The sequence below is a fragment of the Biomphalaria glabrata genome, chromosome 15, assembly GCF_947242115.1.
Source record: "Biomphalaria glabrata chromosome 15, xgBioGlab47.1, whole genome shotgun sequence".
NCBI classification, from domain to species: domain Eukaryota; kingdom Metazoa; phylum Mollusca; class Gastropoda; family Planorbidae; genus Biomphalaria; species Biomphalaria glabrata.
This window is the reverse complement of record NC_074725.1, coordinates 10,558,607-10,586,184: the sequence shown is the minus strand read 5'-3', so window position 1 is coordinate 10,586,184 and position 27,578 is coordinate 10,558,607. Positions and strand designations below refer to the sequence as shown.

The following is a 27,578-nucleotide window of genomic DNA, read 5'->3' as shown; positions in this document are numbered from 1 at the left end:
TGGGGCTTCCACAAAAATTCTGCATTGGCCCCCCTCTTACTTTAATCCGGATCTGCAATACTCCTTCTCAGACACATTTAACACACTCCCAGTTACTGGTCCGCTGCTACTCACGAGGACACGATCTATTGGCCCAACACTGCTTATGCATTCAATCAGGCCATTTTGTAGATACTTTGTTAACCGCGGAAAATGGAACATAACTTCACAAAATAAAAATGTTGTATATCTTCCAGTCTAATACATCCCTCTCTCTTCCTTTCCTCATTGTCCCATCTTCAGTTTTGGCGGAGTTAACTTGTTGGTTCCAGATTTTTGCAAGAACATCTACTAGTCCAGAGAGAGGGCCGCACTGTTACATCGGCTGGTATTGATGCCAGCATTCAGCATGGAAACTCCAGTGGCTAGATGTGCTGTTACTTGGCACTTGGGAGTTAGCTGAGTGATTTGATTCATCGATTCAAGTCTCTTGTCTCGACCGTGTGTGTAGTAGTAGTAACAATAATGGAGACTTGATTGATTTGTTGTGTTGTTTCATTCATCCACGAATCAACTCGGAATCAACAATGAGAACATTGAGTCGATTGCTATTTGGTGAGTTGTTGTTGGTGAACGATTCATAGATTGAATTCGGATTGAGCATCTTTTGTTTCGATCAGTAGATCTAGACCACAGACCTATAAGACATTTAACACTGTCCTGAACTAAACTATGACTTCATGTGTTTCAGTACAGTGCGAACGCAGTACACACTATACATGTACTGTACACTGTACAATGTTGTCATCTACACAGACTAGTTTGTAGTTTCACGTCTTAAACATCTAGTGTAATAAGTGTATACACATTTTATTAACTTTTTAAAAACCATTTTCCCCCATCATGTATCTATTCAACTGTGACTTGCAAACCTGACGAGGGAACTTGACTTGAAACCAGACGTGAAAACCTGACTTGAAAACCAGACTTGAAATCCGTGAATGAATACCGTGACTTGAAAACCGTGACTTTAAAACCTGACTTGAGAACTGTGACTTGAAAAATTGACTGGAGAACATGACTTGACTGTCTTAAAAAACGTGTCTTAAAAAACATGTCTTAAAAATATGTTTTAAAAACCTGTATAAAACTTGTCTTAAAAACCTGTCTTAAAAACCTGTCTTAAAAAAACATGTCTTAAAAAACATGTATTAAAAACATGTCTTAAAACCTGTCTTAAAAACCTGTCTAAAAACCTGTCTTAACAAACCCGTCTTAAAAAGCCTGTCTAAAAACCTGTCTTGTATGTTGTCAGACATTCCTTCAGAATGGGAGATTATCACGTCATAAACCAAACCTACTCACGGATGGCATGGGATGGTTACGGCAACGGTTCGAACCTTCAGGTCCGCCTCCAAAAGGGGAGGGGATTAGGTAGACTATAGTATTTAATGGTTTGTAGCATGTGGAGGTGGGTGGAGGAGGTAGAAGGGCTTACACGTACCTAGTTGTTTGGGACCCAAATATTTTTGGCGGCGAGCCTGGAACCTTGAACTATTGTAATGACAATATGAAGCTCCTACCACACGACCAGGCAGCCACCCTACTGGATTCTCTGCTCTATAATTTTACCAATAATGTTGAACTAAATAATGAAAATAACTTTTATAAAAGATATGGTGAAAAAATGTAGAAATAATAATGTCCCCCCACATTGACAATATGAGCATGACCTATATAATAGTCGAGTTCATAGATTCCATCTGAGAACATTTATTATTCATGTATGTCACTAAAATCTGATCTGATTTGGTCTTTGCAATGGCTGGCAAGTTTATTTATTCGTTAACGTTAGAACGTGGGGCGATTAATGCTTTAAACTTGGATTTGTTAGTGAGACTAGAGATGGGAAGAAAAGAAGAAACATACCTTTTTTGATTGGATTTGTTAGTGAGACCAGAGATTGGGAGAAAAGAAGAAATATACCTTTTAGATTGGATTTGTTAGTCTTGTAGACTGTGAGTAAACAATATCATATCAAAACAGTAAAATTATTATTTTTTTAATAAAAAAAACAGTTGTCGTTATAGAGACCATCATGTTGCAACAACAGGACATAATGTAATTAGGTAATAATTAAAAGCCATATGACCTAATATTTGTTAGCCATTCTAAACACTGGTTAATTCCAATAAGATATTTTGATTTGAAAGAAATATCTGGGAAAGCTACAGAAAAACAAAACAAAAAAATACTTTTTTTAAAACAAAACTTATATTATGTGTAATTGTATCAATCAGTCATAATATTATAGTAGCAGTCAAACAAAACATCATAAATCTGTGCGATTACAAATATTTTTACCAATTGTTTTTGTTTAGCTCTCAACTTTCTCAGTGCGCTAAATCATGTGACTGGACCAGTTGTGAAAGGGGGAGGGAAGAAAGGGATATCCTGTTAATGTTTACACGATCGTTTTTTAAATGCATAAAAAAATGCTCACTCAAAACTCGACTTCTCAAGGGGACTAATTCAACTTATAACATCACATCTGTACAATATGATTTCTTTCCCTTGTTCAAGATACCAAAAAAAAAAAAGTAATTACCAAAAGTTAATTAACGATTTAGTTACTTTTTAAAAAATTATTATTGATTCTTGTGTTGTCAGGTAAAAGAAATAATTGTGCAAAATTTCAGCTTGATCCGAGATTGGGTGTATGAGAAAAAACGTGCACAAGAACATGCTTTTTACCAGACAGACAGACAGAGTGAGTTGATATTAGCCTTGTAAAAAATGTTTAGCCTCTTAGCTACAAGCTCCCCAAAGGTTTAATTTACACTGGAAGTATTGATCCAATGTCTTTGGTACTGCACTAATAGCATGCCTATTTAATCTCCTCTGTAGCTTTGTGTCTTTGATGGTGGGCCTATTTCACGTGCTGTCGGTACTAAAAGACTATACTTGATGTCAGTCTGCTAACCATGAGTGAGACTTTTCTTTGGCGTTTGCAGCGTCTGCTGCATGGACGTGGTAACTCGACAGAAGAGTGAGTTGGCAGCTTTTTTTTAAGTCTTGATAAGGCTGATTTAGTTTCGAACAACTCTCTATGTATAGATCGTAGACTTATATATTATAGTAGAGTCACTATTGCGGAACAGTTTGCAGCTACTTTTAGTTTTCAATTTTTTGCTCCGTAATGGTTAGACCTATGGAAAAATTAAAAGTATCTTGGCTTTGCCCATCCATTTTCCGATAAAAATAGACGCATTGTTTAGTTTTTCAACAGATATTTAAATTTTACATTCAAATCGACTGAGATATGGTCAGTCACATTTACGGAACAGGATTTTTTAAGAAGTCACAATTGCGGAACACGGTAAAAATGTCGGAACAAAGCCTATATAAAGCATACATTTATATGTCTTATATAATACTTGAACTCCTTATCCTTTACATTAATTTTATTATATTAAAGCTTAAGACAACACATTGTCATCTTTTAATTCTTTATCTATTTAATTTAATTGACGTCACACCACCCTGATTTTCCTTACAAGATTTTATTTTCCACTATTCTTTAATTCTTTTTCGTTATATTTTGTTATATAGGCCTATATGATATTATTTGATATTATGATTTGTCCTCTTTTTGCTGGACGTCTGGTAATCATAAATTATATATTATATGTAATATTATTGTCTAAATGTTTTTAAATTTATGTTTACTAATACAAACTCATATTTAAATTCTGATAATCTAAATCACTGTGTAAATATTAAGCTAAATGCGCAGGTCAAATAAATGACATCTATAGTGTTCCACAATTGTGACTATCTTTAAAAAGGTAAAAACTGGGTTAACACCTCCCAATTTTTTTAAAATCAAATTCCTGGTAAATGGCTACGACATGAAGTTTTTTCACATCCATTTATAAACCTAAAAATAGGTGTATCATGCAGGTGATGTGTCATTATCATTTTTAAAAAGCCTTAAGCCCTGACCTATGCGGTTCTCCTGGTACGTGAAAAATAATGGACGATTCCACACCTGTCAACTTTAACCTGAAGTCAAAATTAATTTTCTGCTGTGAAAGGAAACCCCTTATATTGGAAATGTAGAGAAATGGACCATGCGCAGTACCGTTACAGTAGTTTAGCAGAAAATTTCAAAATAAAGTAGATTTTAACTAATTTCGACGAGCTGTTCCGCAAACATGCCTGCTCCGCAATAGTGACTCTAATATATATCTAGACTGGAAAACGGAAACAAATTCATATCCGTGATTGATAGATTCCAGACCAGACCTATATATATGTAGATTTTTATGATCGTAACTCTTTTTCAAGCTGTAATGGAAGTCGCAACAATCACTCTTTTCTGTCTTAGAAAAGTAATGATCTTTAGTTTTCAAAGTTTAGAAATAATGCAAAATCATTTCTCGGATTTTCTTTAGAATGGGCTATTAATCAAAGAACTACATATTTAAAGAAAAATATGAAATAGAGCCATTTCTGTTAGTTTCCATTGAGATAATGTTTCAAAAATCCTAGATCGAAATAATTCATGTCTGTTGATTTTAATCATCTTATGTACATTTAAATAGATTGATTACCTAAGATCTTTCTAGATTATCTAAAAATTGCAAAATAATAATTATGAGAAGAGAGTACTCTTATTTTTGATGTTCAATTACTAGATCTAGATCTAAAAATTAAATTATATGTTACATAGGTTAGGGTTGAAAAAAAGACAACCCAAGATACTTCTTTTAGCTACTTTACAAAACCACGCCTTGTTTCAACTTTAAAACATTTTCACGACAATTATTGTAGTGTTCAAGGATATCCATGTCCAGTCAAGATATAATATATATAAGTCTACACGGTATAGATATACTATATGTATACTACTGTGCCACTTGTGTTAATTTCTGAATTCATATTACTCAAAATGTTATTGCAATTTATATTTGGTTACATGTAGTGGAAATAAGGGAACTGCAAGATTCACTGTAATTGATATTTTATCCTTCGATATAACCGGTTGGTTTTATATGTATTTCTAGCTTAAAAAAAATGTAACACTGTCTTACTTTAGAGTTGACTTAAGATTATTCTTTGTCTGATAGTTTTTTTTATTTTATTGATGATTATATTTCCCAGGTGTGTCCACGACATAGATCATTATATGTTCTATAGATTCTCGATTATTCCCGCAGTAAGTATTTGACAAGTTTGTAATGTTTTTAAGCAATCTTATTCTGCAGTGTTTGTGTTACCTAATGCTTTTTTTGGGGGAGGGGAGGTTTATGCCTCTTTATTTGTTACTCCGGAGTAATACCATTTCGTTAAATGATTTTCCAATTAATATCGGGGACAACATATATATTTTCATGTGTCTATCAATGCCTACTAGGCAGTGGTTCTCTCAACCCTTCTATGGGGATCTGAGACATGGGTATCATGCAGAAGGCAATTAAGACTACTTGAGCGCTTTCACCAAGGATGCTTGGGCTCCATCATGGACATAGGGTGGCATGACTTCACTACAAGCAGCGATGTCCTTGCGAACGCGGGTATGGGCAGTATGGGGGGACCCTTATGGTGATCTCAAGGTTGGTCGACGTAACAGAGGTGCCCCACGGAACGCTTTAAAGACCAGCTTAGGCGCCAACTTGCCTTGGCTGACGTAGAGGAGAGCGCCTGGTTGCATACGGCTTTGAAACGTGACAGTTGGAGTTCACTTATAAGAGCCGCGGGATGCTCATTTGAGACCAAGGGAAAATCCGCATCTGAGGACAGACGCAAAGGGAGGATGGTTATGCTTGCCCTGTATGTGGCATTACGTGTGGGTCACGGATGGGGCTGTGTAGCCATGGAGATTTACTGCATATTCGGACTGGAAGACAAGCCGTAGCATTTTTAGCCAATAACCTTTATCTTCTACCATCAAAATCTTGTGAAATTAATGCTAATAAATAAATATAATATTTGTTTTATAACAGGTAGTCATCTCCATTTTACTGGCAGCAACAAGCACAAGAAGAAAATTACTTTCAAATTTCATGGGTGGTCGCCCTGGACTGATCTTGTAAGTCCCACACAAAGTCTTTCTGTTAAGTCTAGTCTAGACCAATGTGTTGTAAGTACGCTTCTACGTTTCAGTTAGACCACTGGCTGTGGAGTGTATGTGTGTGTGTGTTCGATGTAACCACGAATAATGGTCAATGCTCGATTTACCTATAGGCAACATAAGCTTTAACTTAGGGCCCCAACTTGCTTGTTCCTTTGAAATTTTCAATCATTTTTAAGAAACAACAGAGGAAATTAATGCCTTGCGTTGATGACAAAGAGCTTAGGGCCTTATTAAGTTTGAATCCAGTCATAGTTAAGGTGGGTGGATTGCTTTGGTTGTGTAGACTAAATAGATTCTGATACGAGGTGGTCTGTTATATATGATATTGCTATAGGGTGAAGGAGATGACAAGCAAGAAAAGTATATCTTAAATATTACTTACATTATTAGAGTGAATGATTTCATGTTTAAATTATTATTATAATACTTGTATTTCTAAATACATCTATATTGAAGCTGAAAGCTGTGTCTAAGTGTCTATATGCAAATAGAAGTTTTATTCAATTAGGTCTAACAAGTTTATTTAAGTTTATTTCCAGAACAACATTAAGGTTGTTGTTGCCAGAAGTGGTAATGTCACGAGACACTCCAGTGACTCCACTACCTATAAATATTGTTAAATGCGTCTCAAATAGTATCTGACAACCACTCCAACCTCAGGCCTCCACATGTGACTCAGATATTGGGTCCGGTGGAACTATTATCACTGACAGGAGAAGGGTCAAAGGCGAGTTAACCGATCAGCTTCGGGTCGGGCAAGAGGGTCTTGTTAGCCTTGGTTCGCCTTGTTTGGCTACCCACCGAGAGGAAGAAAAACTCTGAATTACAGCTATAGACAAACATGGAAAAGGCTTCGGGAGTCAATTCTGAGGAAAAATCAGGATCCGGCTACCTTTAGGCAGCTAGCAGCACAAAGCGTTACACCCTGGCAAAGCCCAAACTGTATCGGCACTTGCCGTTCCTTTGGACACATCAGCTGCGTGGAGAGTGAGGAACTGTTGTGTGGGCAACATCGTTTCGACCACAGTCATTTCTTTTTTTCCGCAAGATGATCCATGACTTAGCTGACTGAAGGAGTCCATAACATTAAGTCATATACCGGCTTAGCTCTACTAAGGGCTACGACCCAATGACCGAGTTTAAATGCTATAATTGATAATGTCTTTAGTCTCTTGTAAAATCCCCATTCGTTGACATCCTCCCATCAGCTCAAATGATGAAAGTCAAATTTTTAGATTTCGCGAAAACGCCAAGAGTGACACACAATAACATTTATAAATGTTCTAACATTTTATACCATTTTTTGTCAATATTCACATTTCGCTCACCATATTTGAAGTAATTTCATATTAGATATTTATCATCGTAATTCACACGTTTTCGGTATTTGTCCAGAATTTATAAAATTGTTTATGATTTAATACTTGTGAATTATGAGAACTTACAAATAAAAACCTATAAAAAAAAGCCCACTAAAGAGGCAAGATGGCCCATAAAAGAGGCAAAGAAAAGAGGCCTAAGGCCCAAGGATTCCTATGATGATAAAGCTAAAATTGAATAGCGCAATTTCTGAGGTTTCCTTTAAAAACAACAACAACAACAACACTAGGAGATATTTTAGAAAATTCATAGAAATCCTAACAAAACATCCACAACTATAAAGCAAAAAAATAAAAACAAACAAACAAGAAAAAGGATAAACAAAAACACAGAAACAAAACATCAACCACAAAATAAATAAGACAGCAACAAAATCAAACCTAACACAAAAACATTCTCTACATTTAACTTTGACTAAAACTGAGACTTCTCTCCCTTCTGCTAGCCCTATGGACACAATGACTCGCTCAGCGAGATTCTCGTACAGCTGCGCCTTCGGGGCCATGGCCTTCCTCGTCTACCTGATATTGAAAGAGCACAAGTTTGCCTTCGAGTACAATGGGCCAGTGGCTCTGAAGAGTGAGTAGCACAATGACGTCATATATGTATAGTTTTGGTTCTTGTCATCGTTGTCCTCCAGCCCGCCCCGCTTGTACTACTTCATCAAAATAGAACAAAATTTATATTGTGTAGATGCCTGCAATGAATCTGTATAAATACACCTGACTTATACATATGAAGTTATGAACAGTATATAGTAGCTCATCGTCTATAGTATAACTATTCTACAGTCAAAAAACAAATACTATTTATCTAAAAACTGTTGCTAGACTGATGGTAATGTCTTAAAGAGGTTAACTTACCTTATACCCGTGTTATTTAGGACATGATAGGTCATTCATTATTAGGCTATTATTATTATTATTGCTTTTGTATGTTGGGTCTTCCTAGCTCATATTGCAAGCTCAGTGCATCTGGTCCAATCTCTTTTTGTGCTCATATGGGGGGAGAGGGTATCTGGGAGTACTCTTTTGGTGTCTTTAGGTGCTCTGTAAACACAGCGCAGCTTTCAAATCACGAATAAAAAATCCCTTGTCAAAATCAGGCTACTAAGCGGTTTATGCAACTCAGGCCACACAATAAACAATATTTGTTACAAATTGAAACAAAGTTATAATTTTTTTTATGAGATGATCCATAGTCGTTTCGCGAATAAATGAAGGCCATATATATTGAATTATATTTATATTTGAATGTTTAGTTTTTAAATTTGTATTTAGACAAAATATAGTTTTATTTTGAAATAAGTAAAGCTTGAAGCCATGATTGCATTGTTTGATATCCCCAGCCCTGATTGCAGTACTATCCATGTTTATCTATGGGATGGTTTACTTTCCTGTGTTCGCGAGTCTTGCCTTAGCCACTGCGTTTTCTTACCTAATTGGCTCCTTGTACACCTGGATGTTTCTTGTGGTTGATGTCTACAAGCTGACCGAGTGTAGTTTTAACGTGGTACGTTTTTTAAATATTTATTTGCTTTTATTTCTATTTATAGCGTCCCAGCCTGGATTGTGGGAATCGTCTGTTGGATAGTATTACACTTAGTCTAAACGCATCCAAGGGACACAACAATTAACATTATACTTGATAAAACATGTTAAGTATTGTTAAAGACTTAAACTGATGTTTATTAACCCTTAAAGTGCTGAGCTGTTTTAAAATGAAGACATACAAAGGGAAATTACTATATAAATGTTTAGAGGCTATGCTACCACACGCATCTTAAGGGTTAACAGATGGGGATGATCGTCTCGTTGTCTCTCTATTCGTTGCTTTAACTCGAAGGTTCTTTCACTGTCCATCTTTCTTCAAGCCCTATATCTGTAACGTCATTCGCCCGTCTGGCTTCCTCACGGAATTTTAATTAATGTCACAATCTAGTCTCCACACTTGTCTCCTCTTCATAAGCAGGGCCGGCCCTAAATATAGGGAAACTAGGGCTCACAAATGGGCTGGGGTCTCGCAAAGGAAAAAAAATCTTATTAAAAAAATGCGAAACTTGGACCAAAACTCAACTATAGCAGAGATCAATGTCTACTAGCCTAGCGCTAAATCTCTGCTATAACCTATGGTCTATTGGTGAATGTTTTGATGAACTTGTTAGACCACTATATTTAGAAGAACCTTGTTTATTCCAATGGGTAAATATGTCAAATGAATATTTCGAGTCTGATAAAGTGGAGAATGCAAAGTGGTGGTTTATTACATTTTGTTACACGTCAGCTTTTATGGTTTTATCCAAATAATTAAATTGTGTTATTTTATTTTTGATAGTGTTTACTTGTATTTTTATGTGTAGGCCACCTAATTCACTTCGCCTAGCACCTCCGATACCTAAGTCTGACCCAGGTCTAAGCCAACGAGTTAAATGATTTCTATTGTCGCTTCGACACGAACAATTTTAATAATCTAAGACTCAAAGCCCTTGAAGATGTCAATGTTAACAACTGTTTAGAATTAGCGATTACTAAAGAGCAAGTTTGTAACATTTTCAAAAATGTCAACCCAATGAAAGCTGGTGGGCCTGATGGAATAAAAGGGCGAATCTTAAAAGAATGTGCTGAACAACTAGCTGAACCTTTCCAAGATATTTTTTTCTACTTCATTACTAAACCATGAGATACCACCTGTGTGGAAGTCATCTATAATTGTACCTGTGCCAAAGGTTTCCAAACCGAAGGAAATGAATGACTATAGACCTGTTTCACTTACTTCCATTGTGTCTAAATGTTTAGAAAACAATTGGTTAAAATGTTTCTTCTGAATGATCTTGGTAATAAGTTAGACCCTTTAAAATTTGCTTACCAAAAGGGTAAAGGTGTAGACGATGCCATCCTAAATATTTTAAATTGTGTCTACAAACATCTGGACTTACCGAACACTTATGTAAGATTGTTCTTTATTGATTTCTCATCAGCTTTTAACACTATACAACTTCATTTACTCATTGAAAATATGAAAGCATTGAAGATTAGTCCATACATAATACTATGGGCTAATGAATTTTTGACCCAGAGATCTCAGAGGGTTAGGGTAAACAATGTTTTATCAAATGAACGCATATTAACACAGGGGCGCCCCAGGGGGCTGTGACATCGCCATTGTGGTTCATTTTGTACACCAATGATTTTCAATCCGATAGTCCTTTTTGCTCCTTCACAAAATTCGCTGATGATGCGGCTCTTCTTTTCCTGCTCTGAGAGAGCTCAGACGTAAATGAGTATTTCAGAGAAATAGAACACATTGATAAATACTGTAAAGATAATTTTTTATTATTAAATGTAAAAAAAAACAAAGAAATGATAATCGATTTTCGTAGGGAAAAGAAGGAAAATGATATTGTTTCTGTAGCTGGAGAGACTATTGAAATAGTGCAAACCTTTAAATACCTTGGTACTATCCTAGACAATAAACTAAATTTTACTGCAAATACTGATTATATCAGCAAAAAAGGGCAGCAAAGATTACGATTACTAAGAAAACTGTCCTCGTTTAATGTTAGCGAAAAGGCCTTGGCTATGTTTTATCACGCTCACATCTGCAATATTTTAAGTTTCAATATCACTGCCTGGTATGGCAGTCTAAGCATTAAAAGTAAACTTTATAGAATCCTAAATGCTGCTGGTAAAATCATTGGCAAAAAACAAACCCCATTTGGGCAGTTGTTTGAGACAAACATCTATAAAAAAGTTATCAAGATCCTCGAAATAAAGAATCACCCTTTGTGTCAGGATTTTGTAATTTTACCATCACAAAAGAGATACAAGACACCGATAGCAAAGACAAACAGACACAAACACTCTTTTGTTTCCTTGGCTATCAAATCATTAAATAAGAACAATCTGGTATAAACTTTGTCACATGTAAATTATGAGTGAGTCTGGTGTGAATGTACACTTTGGTTTCTTATAGTTATAATGTTTTTTGTTTTAGTGTAATGCACAAATTGTAAGACATATTTATGTACGGACAATAAAGATTATTATTATTATTATTATATTAAAAATAGATGTTCATTTCAAACACAACATCATCCCAAAGCAACACTGATACAAATACTTACCAAAGTTTCGCGCCTTCTGTTTCACAGACAGGTCGTGTGGTCCTTCTTGTCCACGCTCTGCCCAGATTGCTCTGCCTGGCATACCTTAGCGTCTCTCTGCCCTTCAGATTCATTAGGGCCTGCAAAAAGCAAAACTTCATTTTGCCCACTTTGGGAGAAGCGCCTTACTGCGAGACTTTAGAAACAATCAAAGACTCTTACCAAGGGAAACATGTCAGGAGGTTGCTACGGAAACCTGATGTTGAAAAGTAAGTTGAAATGTCGTCTTTAATGTCTTCTGGTGGTATCAGACGACTTCTTTGACCTTACAATACTTATATGTATACTCCTTTAAGAAGATAAGCGAAATGTTTAAAAATATTCTAAACTTCACGAAGAGCCATGCATCCCCCCCCCCAAAAAAAAAAATGTCATTCGTATATTGAACCTTGAGAATTGATTCCTCCCCTTCACTTATCCTTTAGTGTGTTTGACCGTTGGGGCACCACACATGATCTGTCGACTGTCTTTCTTCATTTCTCTTTGCCTTTTACCTTGACTAGACTCTCATTCGATGATAGGCCCACCCATTCTTTGATGTTGTCTTTTCATCGCATTCTCTGTCTTTCTCTTCTTCTTTCCCCCTAGTAATGTTTCCTGTAGTGAAATTGTCGGAAGCCCTAAGGGCCTCGTGATATGACCATATAGTTTAATTTATGTTTTTTGACAATGGTCTGCAGAATTCGTCAATTATCATATTAATATTATTACATTCCCGTTAATCGAAATATTTAAGAATTCACTTAACTTCCAAACTCTAAGTTAACCCTTCATAGCCTACATAAACTGAGACTTTTGGTAGTGGCCCATTGTGCATTTAGTGTTGTAGAGCGAGATAAAGCTTAACGTTAAGAGCCCCTATTTGTGTTGTTTAAAAACAAATATTCTTTTTATTTATAGCGAAGCGAAAGGAATGGTAGCCAACTTAAAATTGACGCTGTCAAATCTAGCAGATCAATTCATTTATCATAGACAAAGTGGTAAGTAGCCTAAAATCACCTAAATAAAGCATTCTAAAAGTGTCCAGAATCATAAGAGTTAAATATTTGATAAGATTTTAACTTCACATTATTTGGTAAATAAATTACTGATTAAATTTTTACCTTAACCAGATCAAGCAATCAAACATTTTTATTATGTATTAAATGTATTTTTTTCATAGGATTTATTGGTTTAAAAAACATATTGGAGATTTTCATCCATGGAGGCTAATCCATAGTGAGCGATATTTCATCCATGGAGGCTAATCCATAGTGAGCGATACTTCATCCATGGAGACTAATCCATAGTGAGCGATATTTCATCCACGGAGGCTAATCCATAGTGAGCGATACTTCATCCATGGAGGCTAATCCATAGTGAGCGATACTTCATCCATGGAGGCTAATCCATAGTGAGCGATATTTCATCCATGGAGCCTAATCCATAGTGAGCGATATTTCATCCATGGAGGCTAATCCATAGTGAGCGATATTCCATCCATGGAGGCTAATCCATAGTGAGCGATATTTCATCCATGGAGGCTAATCCATAGTGAGCGATATTCCATCCATGGAGGCTAATCCATAGTGAGCGATATTCCATCCATGGAGGCTAATCCATAGTGAGCGATATTTCATCCATGGAGGCTAATCCATAGTGAGCGATATTTCATCCATGGAGGCTAATCCATAGTGAGCGATATTCCATCCATGGAGGCTAATCCATAGTGAGCGATATTCCATCCATGGAGGCTAATCCATAGTGAGCGATATTCCATCCATGGAGGCTAATCCATAGTGAGCGATATTTCATCCATGGAGGCTAATCCATAGTGAGCGATATTCCATCCATGGAGGCTAATCCATAGTGAGCGATATTCCATCCATGGAGGCTAATCCATAGTGAGCGATATTTCATCCATGGAGGCTAATCCATAGTGAGCGATATTCCATCCATGGAGGCTAATCCATAGTGAGCGATATTCCATCCATGGAGGCTAATCCATAGTGAGCGATACTTCATCCATGGAGGCTAATCCATAGTGAGCGATACTTCATCCATGGAGGCTAATCCATAGTGAGCGATATTTTTGGTGTATCTGGTGTACAGAGTACGGAGGCGTTGATGAGGCAAAACATAGTCCCTCGAGACGTAAAATGCCTCAGAACAGAATCACGTTTCTAAACTCTTTAGTTAGAAGCACAAAGTAATTTTTCAATATTTAGTTGGCAACATTGGCCTTTCATTAAGATGTCCTTGACCTTTTTTTAAAAATATCTTCCAGTCTTCCTCTTTCAATTTTCTTTTGTTTTTCTTTAAGTTGCTACCACATTTCCTCATATTGCTTTATCTTCTTCTCCCTCTTACTGAATCTTATTGCTTAGAGAACGTAAACAGCATCTTTCAAATCACAGTGTAAACAAAGAGCAGATTTTTGTGAAAATGTCCACTATGTGTTTAAAAACATCACCAAACAAACCCCTCCCCCCAAAAAAAAAAAAAAAAAATTATTATTTAAACAAAATTAGAATGTCATGTTTGTTTTACAGGTTTCAGGTTTCCATCAAGATTGTTGTCTGTCATGTTTGCATCAGCCTCTGTCATATACGTGGTAAGTAGTTTCAGTATAGAGGCACTACCTACAAGTCGACAACAGCGCTGGCTCGAACACTTATCCTGGATGGGGGAGACCACATGCCGAAGGCGATTTTTTTCTGACGAGCTAGCTGAAAGGAGGACGACGTAACATAGTGGAATCTTTATAAAGATTAAATCAGGCGACATTTTGCCTTCACTTGCATAGCGGAAAGTAGCTTGCAGCAAATGGCATCTGAAAGAGACAGAGAGCTCTCAAGAACGCCGCGTCACACACATTAAGATACAAAAGAAAAGAACTTGCCAAAGACAGATGTAGAAGAAAACTGCGGACAACGGCTTTGTCTAAATCAGATGTGACAAAATATGCATGTTACAATTGGGTCGGCATAGTCTTGTGAAACACTGCACTCATCCTTAATAATCTTCACTATCGAATACATCACCAATATTAGTATTGTTGTTCCGCGCCCCCCCCTCTTCCCAACTCACGCATCCATTTTTACTTTTAAAAAGACAAATTAATTATTGTGTCAATTTCATCGGTTTGAATAACAAAATTAATTTCATACAATTACATATGTAAAAAAAAAAAAATAGGGAGGCTACGTATAGAAAACTACTCATCGGCAAATCATGGAAATCTTCTAGTTACTTTGTTCCTCTTATGAAACAAACAATTCATTTTTGTTTTACATCTAACGTGCTGACCAACTTCAATAAATGACGGGTTCATGTCCTAGTAATGTTATGTTTTATTACATAGAAAATGTCAAGGTAAGGTTAGTAAAAATGTATCAGAAAATATTTAAAACTTACCTGAATTCGGAATTTACTGAGCCTATGATTCCATGTTCAAGTCTTGTTTAAAAATTCAAGTTTATTAGTCTATCTAGATAAGCTGAAAATGGTAAATTGACCACAGCGACCAAAATCCTAGTCTACAACGCCTGTGTTGTGAGCACTCTCCTTTATGGCAGTGAAAGCTGGTCAACATACATGTACCAAGAGCACCGATTGAATAGTTTCCACTTGCGCTGCCTGAGACGCATAATGGGCATCTCTTGGAGGGACCATGTCTCCAATCAGGAAGTTTTAAGATTGGCCAATATGAACAGCATGTATGCTCTCCTGACACAAAGAAGATTACGCTGGCTCGGACATGTCACCCGCATGCCAGATGGCAGAATCCCGAAAGATATCTTATATGCTGAGCTTGTGGAAGGAGTCAGACCCAAGGGCCGCCCAAGACTAACATATAGAGATGTCTGCAAGCGAGACATGAGAGCCTCAGGCATCAGCGAAAGTATGTGGGAAAACATAGCCAAAGACCGGAGTGCATGGAGACAGACTGTGCGTGCTGGGACAACCCTTGCTGAGAACAAAAGAATTGAAGCGGCTTTAATCAAGAGGGATAAAAAGAAAGCTGCCCTGTCTGCTAGCCCTAAATCAGAGGCATACACATGTACGAATTGTGGCAAAGTCTGCCGTTCTAGAATTGGCTTGATTAGCCACACCAGATTCTGCCCCGTCTCAAGATTAAGCCAAAACTAGTGACTCATTTGGGCGCATCCATTGCCTTTCGAGACAAAAGGAGCCATATAGATAAGCTGAAAGGAGGTTGGTCATTGTAATGGCTTCACGACACCCTCTTTAAACCGCAGCTCATAGAAACTCGTGATTTTGACAACACTTGCTTGCGAAACCCATTTCTCTCTAAGGGAGGACACTCTTCTATAACCAAACTTTATTTAATCCAGGTGACAGTTGAGTTATTGGCCTTGCTACTGCACTTGTACCAGCAAATCAAAACTGTGGTAGCAGTCACACTGTACACCTCAACCTTCGTGCCAACCAACTTCATGCCAACCACTTTCACAGAAAAACACTACCTTGCCACATTGATTGTCGGGGTTGTGAAATGTAAGAGTTTTCACCCATTTCGATGTCGTAGTTGGCATGCATTTCTTTGTTTGTTGCATAGATATAGGAATTATAGGCATTAGGCACTGAGGGTAGACGAATTGCCACTGGGGGGGTTTTGATACTTGAACAGAGTGCTCTGCTCTTTGTTATTGAAGCCATGGCTCATATTCTTACAGCAATGAAAGACAATAAAATAGAAAAAGAAGTGAAGGCAATATTGAGAAATGGGGAAAAAGGTGGGGGTGCGATATTAGAGAACGTACAGAAAAACGTGAGTAAAACAAGAAAAACATATTTAAAAAATAACAGTTTTAAAAAGACAATACCTCTATTTAAACAACTTAAAATAAAATATTTAAAAAAAATATTTTTTTTGGCTGAAGTTGAGTTTTAAACTCATGATTCTGACATTGTCAGCTTCTACCAATTAGGCCAGCGGACGTTGTATAAGCTATCTATTATTTATTGATTCGTTTATTACCTGTAAAACTCTTAAAGATTTAGTCTAGATATAGATCTACTTCTAAAGATCCAGTCTTCTTTTAGATCTAGACTCTTGACGTAATCTATATTAGATTTACGTAAAAATATAAGCGAAGCTTAGATAATCTATAAATAAACTGAAAGCAACGATTGTTTTTATAATTGAATAATTCCATCGAAATATATTACTATCGTCCTCTCACTAATTAAAGAATACAAATTACATTTATACTACAAGCGGAAATAGCTAAGGTGACAACAAGGGCACATAAATTATTCTATATATTTTTTTTAATAACAAAGCTTACCAACACTTCCGTAGTCTGGGATATCGCATACGCCCGAAGACATTTTATAGATAAATATTTTTTTTGTGAGCATATAATAGTTTCTTGTTGTTTTCGTTACCTTTTAGAATGTAAACGATTTGACGAATGACAGTCTATAAAGTGACTCTGTCTGTCTGGGTGGACTCTTTGACACGTTTTTTTCTCCCACTTCCCAGTCTCGGATCAAGTTGAAACTTTGCAAAATTATTCATGGTCAAAGACAAAACATGAATCAATAAAAAAATTATTAAAAAATTCAGTTAATCATTAAGTGGTAATTAATTATTTTCTTTTAGCCAAAATAGTCAGTTAATCAATTAGGGGTAATTAATTAATTTTGTTTATATAGATATGGGGAGATAAACCTTACAGTATTGAAAACTATGAAAATTATTTGAGGTGTTCCCCAGATATAAGATTTTGTTTTTTTTAAGTACTCTTTATATTTTCTTGTTACAAAACACATTAGTGCTAAGAGCATTGACATTGTAATGATAATGTTGAGACAATGAATTGCTCCCAATAGCAGATATTTACAGAGGCATACAAACATTGATATCATTCAATGCTCCCCCAGGGTCCATGATTGTGTCAGTCAGTATGGCATGTGTCACAAGTTTCATCAACATCCTGTTTATGTTGTCATCCTTCAGGTAACTAGAGCTGGAATTTTCTTTTCAACTTTAAACAATCAGTCTTCAGTACTTTTTATTCTTAAATTGTATGATTTTTACTATGACTTGTTTTAAATTGTAGATCATGTTTACAGTGGTTCGGCCACATGAGCATACATCCAGTGTATTGTCATATCATCTTAGTAAAATCTTATCAATCGCTTATTAGATTATTTGTCGGAAAGAGTTATAGTCAAACTAACAACTGGCAGACAACGGTTATGTCTGCGCTAGGAGAGGCAAAATATGTAGATCACAGCTAGGGTTGCAGGGCTGTGAGAAATACTGCACTCCTTCTTTAGCTTCGGACTTGAACCCAAACTTTATGTTTTGTGGTTCAGGGATAAGAAACACTTCTAGTCGACTCGTATTTGGTCTTCAAGAGGAAAACTAAGACGGACCGATATAATCTAAGGTAGCTAACTTTTGTAATATGTCCAATGTTACAAGACAAATAGATGGTTTCAACTGTATGTGACCCAGACCAAGACCATTCTTTATAGTTCTCAACACGTACAGACCTGTGACGTGGCAACGAGCTATTAGTCTAAACTGCCCCACAGGTTGTCACGTTACAGGTTGGTGTTCAGGCATTCTATGATGATTGATCTCGCTCAGACGCTGATGACACTATCGTTATATTACCTTATGTCATAGTTTAATGTGGACATGTGGATTATTAATGTGGGTTATTAATGTGGACATGTGGGTTATTAATGTGGATTATTAATGTGGGTTATTAATGTGGACATGTGGATTATTAATGTGGGTTATTAATGTGGACATGTGGGTTAGTACTGTTGATACGTATAGATCATCATGTTATTCACTTGTTTGACCAGAACAAATCTATACGCCCTTTACCGAGGTGATTCCAGCCAAATACCACCACCATCAGCTCAGAATGCAGCTTCTCTATGTGTAAGTTGTGTGACAGTCACTCGTGTTATAAAACCATCATGCTCCTCACCAGCATCATGATAATCATCATCTTCATCATAATCAAAATAGTCATCATCATCATTATTATTCCAGCCAGTGGCGTCACTAGGGTCGGTGTCTCTGTGTTTTTCAACATTTTACAATAAAAAATGTTATGTTCGCAACTCAACTGATCAGACAAGATGTTTGGGGTGCGCTTTAAGCTTGTTCGGAGATGTCCGGGGCGAAGCCCCGGGCGCCAAGCGTTTTTCTACATTTCTGAGCTTCAGAAACTCTTTCTCCTGGCGTTTACAATGTATTATTTTTCTCATTATAGGAAGATTAGAAGTCAAATAGAATTAAATTGTGAAAGTGTGGGACATGTTGATACTAAACTGAGAGACATTCAAGGTAGTCATTTTCCCGACTTGGGTGTCACTCCCTGGTGGATGTCACCCGGTGTCACCGGATGTCCCCCCCCTAGTAACGCCACTGATTCCAGCGACATCATTACATCATCCTCATCTTAATTGTAATTATTATTACATCATCATGATGAACACCATGAACAGAGGATGGCAGTAGGTAGGTTTTCAACTCGGAACCACCGTGATGACTGTTCGGAGCGCATACCACACAAACAAGCATCACGCTATTTCATTTGGATTGTACAAATATCTGGCTATAGATAAAGGAGCATGTTGCAGTGCACATGTACATTTTCGAGACTTATTTTAGAACGATCTTGTAATAGCACTGACGTATATATGTATATTATACGTTATTACCATGACAAGAGGGGTGTTCTCTAAGTGTCTCATCTTTTGATCATTTCAGGTTGGCAGCATCAAGTATGCAGGTTTCCAAGTGGCTTATATATTTTGGGGTATTTGTTGCTGGTTAATCATAGCGCATTTAATTCTCTCTAAAATGTTCATTAATTTTGTTTTGTTATGTCCCTTGATCAAAGCTGTTTTTCTTTTTTATTAAAACTTTATATAGTAATGCTATTTTTTAACAGCAACAATGTGTATCAACTGTTTCAACTAAGCACTAGTGATCTATCGTTCCAGCTTACGTTATCAGCATGTGCCTCTATTTGGTGATCTGTTTCTTCCTCTCGGCCATCATCCTCTCACTGCTGCACGGCTACTCGGATTGGCTCCTTCATGTTGTCTCACAAATTTGGTAAAATATGTTCAATAGGTAGATCCGATGATTCAATAATTCAAATGTATTTTAAAAAGTACTAAATCAATCTGTGATAGACGGTGATAGGTTTGCAATGACTCGAATTTCAGAGTTAATTTTTTTTTATTGATCAGTATACATTTTAGATTTTGGATCTTTGGTACTGAAATAGTTTATTGATTTGCTTATGTTATGTTGATTTATCGCACTATCTATGAAATTAGACTACACCAAATGGTCTATAAAAAAAGCATATGTAATTCAAGCTTAAAATATAACACAACAATTTTAGAGATTAATGATTATGATTATTTCTTTATTGGTAAATATTTTTGCTTTTAAATTAGGAAACCTCGCTATTTGTGCTATTCATTTAGCGTTTTCATCATAGGAATCCTTGGATGCTAGGCCTCTTGTCTTTTTCTCTCCTCCGTTTGGGTCTCTCTTTGATCTTTTTGATAGATGGGGGCTTTTAAAACATTTATTAAAAATTTAAAGCAGCTAACATATTTAATATTAATAATAACCAAAGAAATAATATCAGGTAATCCTAATGGAGAAAATATTAACAATAATTTAAAAAAGTTATATGGCACGAATTTCAACTGTGTAGCTAAACTTTCAGATTATTTTTTTATATTTTTTTTTTGCCTACGCCTCTTTTTTTTTTTGGGCTTCATAAGTCTGCGATTTCTTACAGAATTATAATACAGATAATTGACTAACCTACATGACGAGATTGACACATAAAATGTGTATGATGTTATTTTCCTTTTTTTGAAGTCACGTCTGCTACATGTAACGTTTTCGTCATTTTCAGATGATTTTAAAAATGTTAATTTTGTTTTTATTCATGATCCTGTATTCAAGGATTTAGGGTTGTACAGGTTTTATAGTTAATTTAAGTAAGATATTAAATCAGTGATTATATGATCAACTTCTCTTGAGAATGAATAAGCATTTGAAATATTAAAATAATAACGATATAAAAAAAATGAACTCCTTAAATTTTTAAATAAATAAAAAAATTTGTTATCTAGATTTAAACATCATAGAATATAGCAGTAAAGTAAAAGCAACATTTGATAAATGCTAATCTTTCTTTTCAATACACAATGTTATCATCAATAACAGATGTCTCCTTATAATTTCTACTTCAACGTAATGTAGTCTTTGGTCTCTTTATGTTTTCTAAATAAGGTTAAATGAAATAAAAACAGAAATACAAAATTACTGCCCTTTAAGCTGTTTCTGTCTCTATACGGACTCCACAGGCCAAGTGTTCTTTCTGCGTTAGCTATCATGGTGCTTCAGATGGTTCTTGCAAAATGTATTTTTTTGCAAGGCGACGGTCGGCATCTGCGTCTAGACAACAGGTCAGTTTTCAATGTTTTTTGCTGCGTAGTCATTGAGTGGTTCATTGATTACTGTCTATAAAGTAGTTATGATTCACCACCATACACACCAATGGAAGATCAGGAACCTTAGAAGGTGGTTAGGGTTGCATGTTTTTTTTTTCAGAAGGATAAATATAAACACATCAGCACTCACATTTCATATTATCTATATATATATATATATTTACTCATTATATATTCATCCAACAATAAGAAGAGTCATTTTCTTCATTCTAAATGTGACGTTTCTCCGACACCTTACAAATGCATTATCCTGTCGTCTACAGACCACTATTCATCATAGTTTAAAACAAAACGTTCAGATAAAATGACGTCGAAAAAAAGAGCGACACAAGCCGATACTGAAGTGTGGACATTCGATGAATACATAGCTTAAGAAAGTCTTTATTTGGCGTGATCATGGCAAGGGCTTCGAGCAGAGCAAGACCTCTTGAAGACGATCTGTTTTTGATCAGTAAAGTAAAGTTTCCCTTTCAGACCTAGTGGTCTATAGGGCAGATGATGTAAAGGTTATCTGATTCTGTGGCCTACGGTTAACGAGGGTGTCATGTGACCAGCACAACGACCAACCACCTTTTCTTTTCCCCAACTGATGTCAGGTACCCATTTAAAGCTTAGAGGGTTCAGAGCCGCCCAAAGATCCCGAAATTAAAAATTCCAGTCTTCACCAGGATTCGAAACCGGGACACCCAGTTTGGAAGTCAAGCCCTTTACCGCTCAGCCACCGCGCCTCCGTTTTTTTTATCAGTAGAAGACATTAACAGAAGTACTGTACGATGCTATTGAGAAATATATATGTTTAATATATATATATATCCCTTTTTTTGGGGGTGGGGGGGGACGATGCAGCCCGTGTTCCAACGTTCATACGTGCTTCAAGCCGAAATAAGTTGGACACCACCGGATAAGATCACTTATAAATTCACCATGATTTGTCGTTATGTTTGTTTTAAAATATTTTTTTCCACAGGAGATTCTTTTTCATCTTTACCTATTTCATGTTCTTCTTCAACATCTTCTTGGGGCTTTTCTCGTGTCTTTTGAGAATTTTGAAGGCAATGGTGATTGGAGTTATGTTCCTTGCGAGGTTAGACTGCAGTACTCTGCCACGAAGATTTGAATTTTTTGATCCAGGTAAGAATGTCGAACTTAGATACAGGTAAGAATGTCGAACTTAGATACTATTAAGTTTGTCGAACTTTGATCCAGGTAAGAATGTTGATCTTTGATCCAGTTAAGAATTCGATCTTAGATCCAGGTAAGAATGTTGATCTTTGATCCAGGTAAGAATTCAATCTACGATCCAGGTAAGAATGTTGATCTTTGATCCAGGTAAGAGTGTTGATCTTTGGTTCAGGTAAGAATTCGATCTTTGATCCAGGTAAGAATGTTGATCTTTGATCCAGGTAAGAATGTCGATCTTTGATACAGGTAAGAATGTCAAACTTTGATACTGTTAAGTTTGTCGAACTTTGATCCAGGTAAGAATGTTGATCTTTGATCCAGGTAAGAATGTTGATCTTTGATCCAGGTAAGAATTCGATTCAGGTAGGAATGTTGATCTTTGATCCAGTTACGAGATCAATCTTTGATCCAGGTAAAAATTTGATCTTTGATCTAGGTAAGAATGTCGATCTTTGATCCAGATAAGAATGTTGATCTTTGATCCAGGTAAAAATTCGATCTTTGATCCAGGTAAGAATGTCAATCTTTGATCCAGGTAAGAATGTTGATCTTTGATCCAGGTAAGGATGTTGATATTAATTGTGGTGTCCTCGAACATTCGACTTTAACGACTTTTGTCTTATTTATAAGAACTAAAAAGATAGAAATAAAAAATTCATCCAGAAGTATATCTTAAGGAAGGTTGTTTTTTTCTAATACAGTCGAATCCGTTTAATCAGACAATGCTAAGATACCCTATAATTTATGTGCTCTAATTTATTAGACAAGATAATGTTATTGGTTCAAACTAATGGAAACCCGTATCAAGTTGTAACTTTGCATAATTATTCATAGTCGGATCAATCCAAAAAGTAACCAGTTAGTTAATCATTTAGTACTAATTAATTAATTTTGTTTTATATTACTAAAAAAAAGGAGATAAACCACGTAATTTTCAGATAAATGACAGTAATTAGCGGTTTCTTCCCTTAGCTAAGCTTTGTTTTAAAAAGTATTCTTTTTTCTATTGATTGAGTAATTATTTTTTTTTATAATTGTTTTATATGTGCCATTTATTCTAACGTCGAACTTATCTAAATTTTATGACTAGGTTTTGCGGCCTACCAAGGTTATATCCACCTGGAAGTGGCCCACACCCACCCAGTCGTCAATGTCTTTATACGGCTCCTGGCAGCACTGAGCAGGTCAAGGTCATTATCACACACTGACCTGAACACAGAAGATCTTAAAATCCCAATATATAGCCAACATAAAGGTGAATTTTAATTTTACAAAGCTTATATCAACTCACTCTGTCAGTCTGTCTGTCCATCTGTCTGTCTGGTACAAACTTTGTAGACGTTATTTTTCCCGCTTTTCATGCTCGGATCAAGTTAAAACTTTGTACAATTATTTATTGTCACTAACGACACATGAATCAATAGAAAAATTGACCAATTATTTTATCAGTTAGTCATAAGTAATTAATTTTTTGTATATAGTAATAGTACTAGTTAAGGGAAGATACGCCTTGTGTACAGAATTAGGGCGTCGCCTAAAAATGTGAAACTGACAATAGATAACTATAAAACCTTTTATTTTCATAAGAATTTGTCTAGCTCAGTGACTAATGTGTCGGTATGCCATTAAGGAGGCTTGAGCCCTGGATTTCGAAATTCAGCAAATTTTTTTTTTAAAAGCCAGCACGTAAACTATCTATCTATCTATCTAGGTATCTTTCATGTATGTCAGTCTGTCTGTCAGTCAGTCTGTCTGTTTATCCTTATAAAATAACTTGTTTTTATCAATTGTCTAACAGTGCTCCCCACAAATGTGTCGGCCAGGTTTCATTGGCATGTGCTATACACACTTCTACACAATCCCACGGTAGGTAATGGCATGATTTCAGTGGCATTCGCTTTTTAGTGAAAAAGAAAATAGAAAATAAAAGGATGGCAGTGCAACAAAGAAACCCAGAAACCCGGATAGGGATGATAGTATATAGCTGAAACTCAGTCCTCAAACCTCTACGAGAGCCTGAAAATATCAATAGGTGTGGCTGCTTTGCAAACAAAGTTATTATGCAAAACGAATGTGAGTCAAAAAGAGATGAATATTTGTTGTTTTTAAGAGTTGAATTTTCAGTGATGACACTAGCGCGGTCGATGATGTAACCACGTAATCACGTGCTAGCCGAATATCGAAAACTCTTTGAATAAAATACCAACGGGAACAAGATCTATAGTAGTCAAAGTGGTGATGCTTGATTTGAATTACAAATAAGATTTATTCTAGAATTCTTTCTTTTTTTAAGAATTGCCTTTGAATGTAATAGGTCCACATGTCGTAGACATCATTGCCAGCAGAATGTATAATATTTAGTCGATAACGCGTTTCTTTTTGTTAAAATTTTGTGTCACATGGGTGAGCTAACTGCAGAATTAGAGAAAAGGATCCTAGCCATGGAATCGAGATGGTACCACCATCAAGGACCACTTAACAAATGAGAAAATACGAAAGATGATCACAATCTCAATATAGACCCACCATGACCTGCATACCACATTGCCAATAAAACGCAACCTAAACTGTGTGGGAATATCACGAGGTCCTCGTGGCTGACAAAGACTTTCCTGCACGGCACATATCAACGAAAAAGAATAGGAAGCAGACAGAAAAAGCGAAGACAAAGTCAAAGAATGTGCGGGCATGTCATTAAAATAGAATCTAGTTAAGATAAAAGAAAAATGGAGATATGCAGTCGACAGATCATGTGTGGTACACCAACGTTCCAACAGACTAGAGACTAGGTGAAGGTAAATGTGGGTGAACACACAAAGTTAAGTATTTCACAATTGTTAGTGGAAACCAATCGTTCCGTTCGATTGAAAACAAAGCAAGATCAATACAATATGTTCTGTTACACTGTACACCATACGTTTTTCTAGTTTTTATTTAAAAAAACAACAACTGTTGTCCGATAGATTAAGTTGTTTATAACATAAGTCTTTACTGACTTTTAATCAAAAAGAAAATACATTTGTATACGTACATAACTTCGCATTTCTGTAATTGATAAAATCTACTCATCTATGTTACTAACTAAACTTGTTTAAATCATTGTTTTGTGTAATTTGAATCCTCCCCCGTGTAGACACATACACACGTTTACTTTCTGTTTCCAGATCAGAATCTACCGTAAAGGTTTCATTCAGGCCATGAAGAAAGCCAGGCTAGAAGGTCTGAAGGTACCTATCAGTGACCAGCCCATTACGGAGTTCGACTTGGTCAAACTGCAGGCTCAGAAGGAGCGTCTCAAGGAGTACGAAACCTTGAAAAGCAAATCCGCTCAATACAACCTTTTGAAAGGGGCCACGGACCTGACCGTTGGGATCAGCGGTGTCCAGCAGAAGGTCGAGGTCAAGGTCCAAGGCAAAAAGAAAGAAAAACATCGGAAGAGGCGGTTCCTATTGTTCCGCAGGCATAAGAAGCAGCACGCGGAGTCGTCGCTCATCCACTCGCTGAGCGTGGACGAGAGAGACAACGAGGTGAAAAGTCTGCAGGAAGAAAACATTGAAACCGTGAAGCCTGAGGGAGAACTGGGAACTCAGATACAGAAACAAGAAACCATTGTTAGATTAAATGACGAGACATCCGCTATTAACATTTAAACATTTGCTCACGACAACTTGCTGCTCAACACTGTAACATAAGAAGAAACACTTCTTAAAGTATGACAACTACATGTTTATGGATTTACTTAAAAGCTAAAAATAAACTATATATCAAAGGATTATGTTCATTCCCATTTTATTTCCTTTCGCTATTCTGTATGTCTTTGGCATTATGGAGCATTCTGTGCCATTATGTTTTGCGCCCATTTTCTGTAAATTCTTCCTGCTCTTCCTTCATATTTGATTTTTGAGACTTCGATCGCATTCGATAATCTACAAAGTAGCATTTGCCTTTTTCTTTAAATCTATACTGATGTACTTAAAGATATACGTTTAGATTTCTGTAGTATTGAAAATGCAATAGATTTAAAAAAAAAAAATGATCTGGATGTCAATTACTGTTAGAACTTTGATGTTACTGTGATATATTTTGTGTTATTGAGAAGAGAGATGTAACAGTAGTGGTGACAGACTGACCAGTTGCTTCATACAGACGTTTTGGAATAAGTGAAAATAACGCCGCAGCCTATTATCATTCATTTAAACTAAAATTATCTAAAAAAAGAATAATTTTATTTTAAAGATGGATAATCCTTAATACTAGAATACAATGCTCATGGGTGTTCAATAAATCTTGAAACAGCAATAGGAGTACCTAGAGTTGAGAGACGCACCAAACAGGACGGATATTGAACGCGACGTACAGTGCGGCTTATTCACATTAGGGGTAATGTGCATCCAGAATAAGCCACTAGTCACTACATAACCAGCACATCTCAAACATCAAGTTACGGACAGAGGACTTTGAATCCTTTATTTGTTGTTATTAAAACGTTGTTTTACTTTGTGGAGTTGAATCTATAGCTTTGTACACCCAGCAGCAGTCAGCTGTTTGATTATCTGCATTAACGGATGCCAGCATCATACAATTTACTGACAGTTCGCTTCTGTATCAATTGTGATACATTGCAGTTGCAAAAGTATATTAACTTTATGTATTTTAAAAGTATAATTAATGTTTTAAATAAACTTTGTAAACAAAGTTTTATTAAAGAATGTATTATTGTCTTGAATCTCACTGCGTGTTTTTTTTTCTCCAGTTTCACCTTATATGCTCAAAACACTATGTCTGTATTTAGCCGTAGGAGAATCTGTTTAGCTCAGTGGTTCCCAAACTTTTTTGTCTCGTAGACCCCTTGTCGTGTTTTCTGGTTTTCGGTAGACCCCCTGCTTAACTTGTATTGCATTTTTGCAGATTCATTACTTCATTTTTTAAACTAATTTCTAACTGTAGTGTAGTAAGTCGAAGAGTGGAAAAGTAATTTAAATCTGAGAGCTCTATCTTTTATTACTGATAAAATTAAAATTTGAACCAATTAAAATAACAATTAATATGTATTGCTGGAATAACCAAACACACAAGAAATTATTTTTTTTTGTATGTTCTTCGTCCGTTACTACGGATATAATGTTTCATATAGAAATTTGTTGTTTTATGAAGTAGTCCTTCAAACATGAAATATTAATTAATTAATTTGCCTTATGTATTATTGTAAAAGTT

At 36.0% G+C, this 27,578-nt stretch overlaps 1 protein-coding gene across 1 annotated transcript; it reads left to right on the top strand.

Annotated features, from left to right (window-relative positions):
* The first annotated feature begins 382 nt into the window (after window positions 1-382).
* On the top strand, window positions 383-27,007 carry LOC106060794 (stimulated by retinoic acid gene 6 protein-like). The gene is made up of 19 exons (XM_056013272.1): window positions 383-594; window positions 2,887-3,028; window positions 5,146-5,200; window positions 5,988-6,073; window positions 7,944-8,077; window positions 8,847-9,010; window positions 11,649-11,869; window positions 12,561-12,640; window positions 14,192-14,253; window positions 15,998-16,160; window positions 17,553-17,628; window positions 18,492-18,570; window positions 19,408-19,456; window positions 19,644-19,758; window positions 21,036-21,137; window positions 22,150-22,313; window positions 23,455-23,619; window positions 24,163-24,230; window positions 25,529-27,007. The coding sequence occupies exons 2-19, from the start codon at window positions 2,964-2,966 to the stop codon at window positions 26,012-26,014; spliced, it is 2,334 nt and encodes a 777-aa protein (XP_055869247.1). The 5' UTR covers window positions 383-594; window positions 2,887-2,963; the 3' UTR covers window positions 26,015-27,007.
* Window positions 27,008-27,578: the final 571 nt, after the last annotated feature.